The sequence below is a fragment of the Primulina eburnea genome, chromosome 11, assembly GCF_022965805.1.
Source record: "Primulina eburnea isolate SZY01 chromosome 11, ASM2296580v1, whole genome shotgun sequence".
NCBI classification, from domain to species: domain Eukaryota; kingdom Viridiplantae; phylum Streptophyta; class Magnoliopsida; order Lamiales; family Gesneriaceae; genus Primulina; species Primulina eburnea.
This window is the reverse complement of record NC_133111.1, coordinates 7913080-7921756: the sequence shown is the minus strand read 5'-3', so window position 1 is coordinate 7921756 and position 8677 is coordinate 7913080. Positions and strand designations below refer to the sequence as shown.

Here is an 8677-nt window from a genome sequence, read left to right as displayed (position 1 = left end):
GATCGCTGGCTAAGTGGCTAGAGGAGTCTTAGTTCAATCAAGAGTCCTAGGGAAGTAGCTTAGGCGCACAGCTGCTGGTTTCTAGAACAGGCGGCTCACTGCGTGGGTTCAGGGACTTGGGCTGGGCTTAGTTGGGTCTGGACGTGGTCCAGGGTCGGTGAGGATCATGTGGGCTTGGTGGTGGCTCGAGTAGAAGAGTCCTATATTGGCTAGGAGTCTTTTAGCATGAATAGCTTCAAGATGCGCAGCAAGGGTCTAGGTCCAGGAGAGTTTGCGTGAGCTAGGGTCAGGTTCTAAGGGTCAGGTTAGACAAGAAGGTGCTTAGATGGGTTGGCTAGGGTCTGGCTTGAGGTGGCTCGACCATGGCTGGGTGGAATAAGGAGATGGCTCGGTGAGTTCCTTGAAGGGTCAAAAACAAGAATTTAAGAATATAAATTGGAACCATGGGTCCACAGGGGTGGTTCATGGCTCACAATGATAGTTTAGGTAATAAAAAATATATGTTTAAAATTTGGGAATAATATATAAGCGCCTCACGAATCGTTAATTAAGAATTAATTGAAAAGTCTTGATTTAAGCTGAATAAAATTATGAAAAATTATATTTAAGCTTAAATAATTATTTCAGATAAGCCCATGTCATTAAAAGTAAGAAAAACATAAAATCGAGAAATTTTTACGTCTAAGGGCAAAACGGTCATTTTACACTTGAGAAATACGTAAAAGCTTGGAAGCGTCCCGAAGGATCATAATGCATGTTAAATGATTTAAAATGATGATTTTGAGGAAAATATGATGCTTTATAATTTATGGTAAAAACTGTGTAATTTTACTGTTAAAATGCTATTTTTGGAAAGCTATGATATTTTATGCTTTTAAAGGAAAAATGAAAAATATTTTGAGGAATGTGAATTGACTGTGACAAATGATATATGATTTGTGGGGGATTCGTTTTAAGAAGGATATCGTGAGGGACAAGGTCCCAGAGGACCCCAACGATCGTATTTCCATGGTGGAGCCTAGTGACCACCCCCATGGACCATGTGGAACTGAAAACTGATCACTCGACCAAAGGATAAAAGTTAGTCACTTTCAAGGATCAAACTTCACCCAAAATAATAAATGATTAAAAGCTTTACGATTAAATGATTTTACGATACATGATTCATTTATGCTAAAAATGATTTTAAATGATTTATTTATACTCAAAAAGCTATTTTAAATAAAAATAAGATTTTTAAATACATGTGATTGTATATGTATTATTTGTTATTCATGTTTTAGAACGCGTTGAGTCATTAGACTCAATAGGTTTGTATAATGCAAGATTTGATGATATTATGGGAGACGCCGACGACTGAGTGAATCGAGTGCTGCAGTACACTCTCGTGTGATTTTTATTTTCCGCACTACCTTGATAGATAAAAGATTTGAAAGATTTATGTTCAAGAATTTAATAAAGACGTTTTTATGCTTTATTTTTTGGGTTAGTTGATCTTTTTAAAGGTTGACGTAAGAATTATAGTTAGTTGACGATTTAGGACTTTTATACACTCGAGCCTTCAAATATTAAATTATTATCATTTATGAAAATGTTACGTTTATTTTATTTGGTATTTTCGAGTTTATGATTTAAAAGAAATCGAGGTCGTTTCAAACATGGACTGGGATTTAGGGACCAGACCGGCGAACTATCCAAACTGACTAGTTTTTGTCAGCAATATACAAAACTACACGACGGGAACATCTTACATCTACAGTTAATATACAAATCTGATCTCCACGTCTACGACAGTCATCTACCGATGCATTGCACGGACGGATTCAAAAAATCAAAATGAAGCATAAATACTCCAAGAGAGGACTGCAAATTTTCGATCAATCATACAGTTATTGTTGCTAGAAGTTGAAACTCCTCATTGTCATTGATGAGATTCATGGGATCTGCAAGTTGATAAGAAACAAGATTAACTATTCGACAAGAAAAGTGTGTAAGCATCTCAAGCCAGAGAAATATACAATTATAATGGGGTAGAAATCATGTTTATATTATAGCATACAAACGGTCTAATTATTTTATCGCCTCTTTTCTCTTCTTTTTCACATTCCTCCTTTCTTCATCTTCAAAAAATACCATCACAGCTACTCACACACAGACAGAAAAAAGGAGAGAGGGAGAGAGAACATGAAATTCAGTTCATTCCATTGATTTGAGCACATTGCTTGTTCGGCAGAGATGTTAAACTCGAATGCAATGCATTATATTATGGACCTTTTAAAAGAACAGTTGACACAATAAAATGATCATTCAAGACTGGCTAATGAGACCATTGGATTTTAGTTTTATTATTTTTCCAAGTATAGTACATTCTTAATAGTGACACATTTTCCACAGCAGTGGATCAGTGACTATCAGATCAAAATATCAATTAGGATTTCATAAAATATTTACGCCTGATCAAATTTAGTGGTAACCGGAGTTTCTAACCTCCTTTTGGAGTAAAGGAAGTGGTTGCTCTTGAGGTTTCATATGATGTTGGATGTTGTCTAGAATAACTATGGGTCATTCAAAATGACTAGAGGGTAAAAACATGTATTCCACATAATAGATAAAATGGAGTAGCCTCAAAAACAGAAGGGCGTAACATTTTTCTTGCGTTGGTTCGGAAGTAACTTGACACTCAGAAAAGCGAGCTTGTCTGCGCCAGCTCGGGAGATCTCAATGTAAATTTAATAAAAGGATTACATGATTGCCAGTAAATAAAGTTCAGTTAAGTTTTCTAATGCTCCTTATTTAGATCGACGTCTAAGAGAGGCTCCTTTTCTATATTAAGAATCAGTCAGATAACAGTCGAAGGATAAAAGTAGTGCCTTCAGCTCTACAGGAACCTTTTGCATGAGAACTAATAATCTTCGCTCATCGACTCGACCTCAAAATCTGACTGCTCAGTAACTCATTATCAAAAAGTTGAACTACACGACCCAGCAGGTCAGACATTTGACAACTGAAACTCCATTCCAAAAATATATCACAGATATATGGCAAGTAAAAGCAACATAAAAATAAGAAGAGGGAAAACAACAAATAGTACAAGTAAATAATATTTCTGTTAGTGTTTATACTTCGAGTTCAACATAACATTACAGGAATTGTGTGATCTGTTGCATCTCTTGCATGCCTGAAAAACAGATGTCTGATTTAACACATTTTCCTCTCTTCACAATTCTACATGGTGTTTGATATGCACGAATTCTATAGAGATTTTAGGAATTTATTTTTGCCATATTCGTGCTTATCTGACACTTTTATTCCGGCTTTTGTCCTTAAATCGTCTTATTTTCATTGTCCTTAGGTTTGACTAAAATTTGGAGAAAGATTAGAAACGGAAAAGAAAGTCAAAATATGCAACACCACGTTGGAAATAACTCAAGAAATGAGGAAAATCGTACGAAATAGACCAAAAAAATTCTCGACAATGAAGGTCCAGACCCTGTGCAAGGTCCAACATCTGGCCAAGCAAAGAAGGGCACAGACCCTGGAAATGCCTCAGATCATTATCAGTGTCTCCTGTCCGAGAAATTGAGAATTGCTGAAACTACACAGGCACAAACCCTGTGCCACACATCAACACCCCCTAATGTACTATACAAAGTGTGCAGAATGAATGACATGGACCTAGGTCAGGGTCCGTGCCTTTTTCGCAAAATTTCCATATTCAAGCGCAGAAAGTCGGAAAATATGGGAAGTTATCCTTGGGCTCGATTGTGTTAGAGTTTTCTTGACACGAAATTAAGGCTATAAGGACTCCTTCTATGGGAAAATATAAATATTGGAGAACTTAACCTTGATTGGAGAGGACTAGGGTTTGAAACTTGGGAGAAAGTGACGCAGTTGGGAAGCAAGATTCACACACAATCGCTGAGATTTATCTTCTTCTTATTTATTTTTCATTACTATGAATTCAAATATCGGATTTTTGTCTAGATTTGATTTTATGTAGTTTTATTTTGACTGAGGCCACGATAAGGCAAAACCGTTGATTCTTGTTTGCGTGTTGGATCAAGTTCTATTTTGATTTGTTTACGTTGTTGATCGATATTCGCTTAATTTATTTGCATCTTATTTGATCTTGAACCGAAAGGAGATAAATTAAATATAGCTTAAAAAGTATTGATTAACACAAATAGTATTCGGTTTCAATGTATGATTTTAAGCAAATGCTGAAATTTCATAAATGCTTAATGCGTTTTTTAAATTAAATTTAATTAGAATTAATTGGACTGTTAAATAAAAATAAAATTATTAATTCTAGAAATAAATTAATAATTCTATCGTTGCTTTGAATAATTCTTATTTACTTAAATCCAATGTGTGATGACAATTGATAGTTTGGTACTGGTGTGTCCTGGTCATTTGTTTGAAATTTGAATTCTACGTAAGTTTGATCCTGCTTTTGAGTAATTTAGTTGTGTAGTTTATTTCAGTATAATATATTTGATTTTAATTAATTTAAACATTTGCGACCATTGCTACATTGATTTAGCCTAGATTAAATTAAATAATTTATATCTAATAATTAAATAATAATCCATATGGGACCTACTTGGACTCACTCTAATTTATTATGACTTGACCTAGTTCGTTTGCTAGTTTTATCCCAAGTGTTCTGTCCTAAAACTAAATATCATTTCCCTATACCAGCAATCATTTTAGCCTTATCAAGAGGGTTCGTTCAAGAAAGAACTGATAAAACTAACCAAATAAATTCCTGTTTCTTTTCAAAATATAATATGATTCCTTGATCAACAACACGTCCTTATAACCAATCTCATAGAAAATAACAACCACCCAATTTGGATGTGTAATCTAGAATTGGCTACATAGGATCCAAAGACAATATCTGTGGTGAAATCTGAAAGTGAAGGTATGATGCCGATATCAAATGGTCAACTACTGCTTGATCATATTTTGCATGGAACAAAATATTTTGTTAGTTTGGGCCACATGGACTATGTACCATAACGAAAGCAACATGAAATTTATGGTATTTCCTGCTGCGGCTCATAACGTGCCAAGTATGAAAACGGTGGGAAAACTCCACCTGTTCATATAGGCACGTGGATGTTTAATAATAAAAATTCTGACGTACTAAAGCACAGCAAAGACCATGCATTGAGTTCTCACAAATTGAGAAACTAATGGAAACAATTGTCTTCCAGCAGAAGATAAGCACCAAGCCAAAGAGAGAGACTTCTAATAGGAATGTAAAAAAGAAACTATTCTACCTCGGCTCACTCTGTTGGTGATTGTCCACTACCAGATCCGGAAGAACTTTCGCCATCAGAGTCTGTAAAGCATAATACTCATAAGCAGGGTGCACTAGCCTTCCATAAAAATTGTGAAAAAACTATTCTAAAGGAACCGTAACTCGTCGAAAATTTTATTTAAAAAAGAAAAAACGATTAATTGTCAAAGAATACCACTGGATGAAGATCCTGAACTAGCACTAGAGCTACTTGCTCCTTGATTTTTATCATTTCCTCCAAGCTCTTCTAGTTGAGCTGGAGGTGTGGCTACTTTCTTTTCATCTATTTGTCAATAAGATGAGAAACAAAATAATAATTGCACAATAATCAACTACATGTATATGAAATAATCTTGACACGCTAACAAATTTACCTACTTTCGTTTGGTGTTTCTGTAAAAAGGGAAGCAGGAATCTAGGAAAAGAGAAAATTAAATTTGCATTAATAACGTCCAAAATAAGCTCCGTAACACCGGCAAAATACAAGTAGATTACCTTTTCTTGGGTGTTTTGCTCAGGATCAGTATTCGACTGATTCAATGATTCAGCCTGTCTCTTGTTTTTGCTCAAACTCTTCTTGTAATTGGTAATAAACCTATCCAGCTCCCAAAGTGTTTCAGTATCAACACAGTCTATGTCAACCTCGATCTCATCGTCTTGCTGTGAAACCGATGGATTCCTCTTTCTTATAATGTGAACAACGTTCTCAAGCTTCTCAGAAGGTAGACTCTGCAAATTTACACTAAGTTTTTGCTTTTCATCATATGTCATCTCCCTTTTATTTGGATCTTTTGCTTTGGGTTTCTTTGGAGTAGTAACCTTACCAGATTGAGCAGCATTCACAAGTTTTCGTTTAGGCTCAACAGGATAGGTCATAGATTCTGATCTATCCAGAGTTTTTTTCTTATTGGTTACTTGTTTTGACTGTTGAGGAGTCTTCCGTGAGATAGGTGTATGAGTCCCCACGTCAAAATCCACAGCAAGCTTCAACTCACGCATGTAATCAGCCTCTATGAGAGTCCATTTATCCTCAAACACTTGGGCCAACTGTTCAGCCATCACATAAACATCTTGTTCTTTTGGGTTATACGTCATCGCATTTTGAAATATGAGTCTTACATCCTCGGCAAATTCTACAGGAGACTTGTACTGACTCTGATTTAGCCTGGATTTCACAGTACCAAGGTCCATGGGTTTTTTTATAATTTCAAAATAGTCGTGCAAGCCAAGGCCAGCTGCATCAACGGGGCTATTAAATACCCAACCGTGCTTGTGCTTCATCAATCTTTCTAACAGCACATTACAACTTTTAAGTATTTGCTTCGGAAACTTTGCGGACATAAATCTGTGCCCTGTATCGCTTGTTCCTCCCTTCTTCTCACTAAACTTCAGTTTCTTGTTATTTTCTGGTGGAAGAAACTTATCCTTTGCGAGCAAGAATTCTGAATTTCTATACATTTTATTCGCCTTGGGCGTCCTCTTCTCTTTCTCTACACTCTCACTTCCCCCTTTGCTATCCTCAAATACCGACACACTCAACTGTTTCAACGGCTTGGACGTGCGAACTAGTCCCACGCCCTCGGTTACTTTATTTCCACCACTAGTCCCGTAGGTGCGTGAATTCTTTTCTCCCTCATTCGCCTCAATCTTCCTCATTAAACTTCGTATCATATCCCTCTCACCCTCCAGTTTTCTCCTGAGCTCTAGTGCCTCAGATTTCGACTTCATAGACAGGCTTATCCGAACCCTATCTTCCTGCCTAAAAACCCCACCCTTCCCAGGCAACCCATCCCGATTCAGCCCCGAAAAATTATCCGACCCCGCATCGAAACTAGAGTTGCCTAATCTTTTCAGTGAATCAAACCCTTCAGGAACCAAAGCTTGAGCTTTTGGCGGTTCTCTAGTTGAATTACCACTGGTTTTGTTATTTTTCAACCCTTTAAAGGACTTTCTCGAGTAAACCTTACGCTCACCCAAATTTTCTAACTCTTTAGGCCCTTCATCTCCCCCACTCAACATTTTGTCAAAATCAGCTTTCCCAAAACACTATCAACTCAGCATATCTATGTCATACATGCACACAGCTTCCTTGTTTTTCTCCCAACTAAGTTAAGTACACACGCTAGAAAGAGGTAAGAACAGTACAGCGAAATTAGTTTTGGAAATCATACCTTGCAAAGAAGTACAACCCTTGTCTGAAATCTCTTTTCCGCTGTCTTATCTTTGGAGAAAGGAATGAGGTGGTGGTGGGATGGGAGGAGTTGAAAAGAAGTTCACGCGACATGTTGTGTGTGATAACCACGGTGCTGTGGATGGCTAGGATTGCGTCATTTTAATTGTGAAGAGGATTTTGACGATCGAGATTCACATGCGGTTGGAGCTGTGATGGTTCTTACACTGAATAGTGTTTAATTCACCAGTCGCTCAGGGTGGCGCGTGTACACTAATTGCCACCTTCCAGCCGCTTTTTACCGGTTTGGCTAAAGTTTTCCTTCCCCTGGACCGGGTTAATTTGCATAGTGTTTGGGCTTTCCTACACCTGGCCCAAGATCCTGATAACGGCAATTCGTGTTGGATGATCCGGATTTCGATCGGATCAGATAGATTGTCAGTAAAGTCCAAAGAATTATCAGTTAGATACACACATTCTATGTAGCATAGAAAAATCTTATTGGAAGTGTGCAAATTATTTAATACTTAAACATATTTATAGATTTGTTTATTTCATTTCATTTCAAATTAAATTAATTATTAAAAAGTTACGATAATAAAATATTATTTTCTGTAAACCTATATTGTTTTGATAAAATATATGTTCGTTGGTGGTTAGTTGTTATTATTGTTATTATTAAGCGTGAGTGTAGTAGTGGTCGTGGTATGATTTTTATTTATTTATTTATTTATTTATCAATATTTCCTTGTCAATTTTTATAATACACTTACAAAATTATAGTGATTACCCTATTGCATTTGTTTTTATGAGGGCAAATTTCAAATAAATCTGAAAATCATAGTTTCATTTAGATTTTTCTCTATTGTTCATTAGAAGTTAGTTTAAGTTCCATATTTTATTTAAAATTTTGCAAAAACATCTTGACCCCCTTTTTTGTCATGTAACGTTGTTATACCTATCGAGTCTACCCAAAAATATAGGGCTACATAAGATTTCCTGCCTATATCATGAATATAAGGGGTTATATACATATACATATATATATATACATATTTGATCGAAACGTCGTTGGGTTTAGAGCACTTAGCACAACCATTTATCATTTCATATCTCAATATGTATAGTAAATAACTTTAAATTTTGAAAATAATACACGAGGGGTAGTAAACCTTGGATATTTTGTTCAAAAATACAACATA

At 36.0% G+C, this 8677-nt stretch overlaps 1 protein-coding gene across 2 annotated transcripts; it reads right to left on the bottom strand.

Moving 5' to 3' along the window:
- Positions 1-1656: 1656 nt before the first annotated feature.
- Positions 1657-7871, bottom strand: LOC140804285 (transcription factor GTE4-like). Of its 2 annotated transcripts, XM_073160178.1 has the most exons (5): positions 5801-7871; positions 5684-5720; positions 5481-5588; positions 5286-5347; positions 1657-1943 (listed from the first exon to the last, which is right to left on the bottom strand). In XM_073160178.1, exons 1-4 carry the CDS (start codon positions 7322-7324, stop codon positions 5292-5294), a joined length of 1725 nt encoding a protein of 574 aa, XP_073016279.1. In that variant the 5' UTR covers positions 7325-7871; the 3' UTR covers positions 1657-1943; positions 5286-5291. The 2 variants fall into 2 exon arrangements, with proteins under 2 accessions (XP_073016279.1, XP_073016280.1); XM_073160179.1 differs by lacking the exons at positions 5481-5588; positions 5684-5720 and having other exon boundaries at positions 5801-7870.
- Positions 7872-8677: the final 806 nt, after the last annotated feature.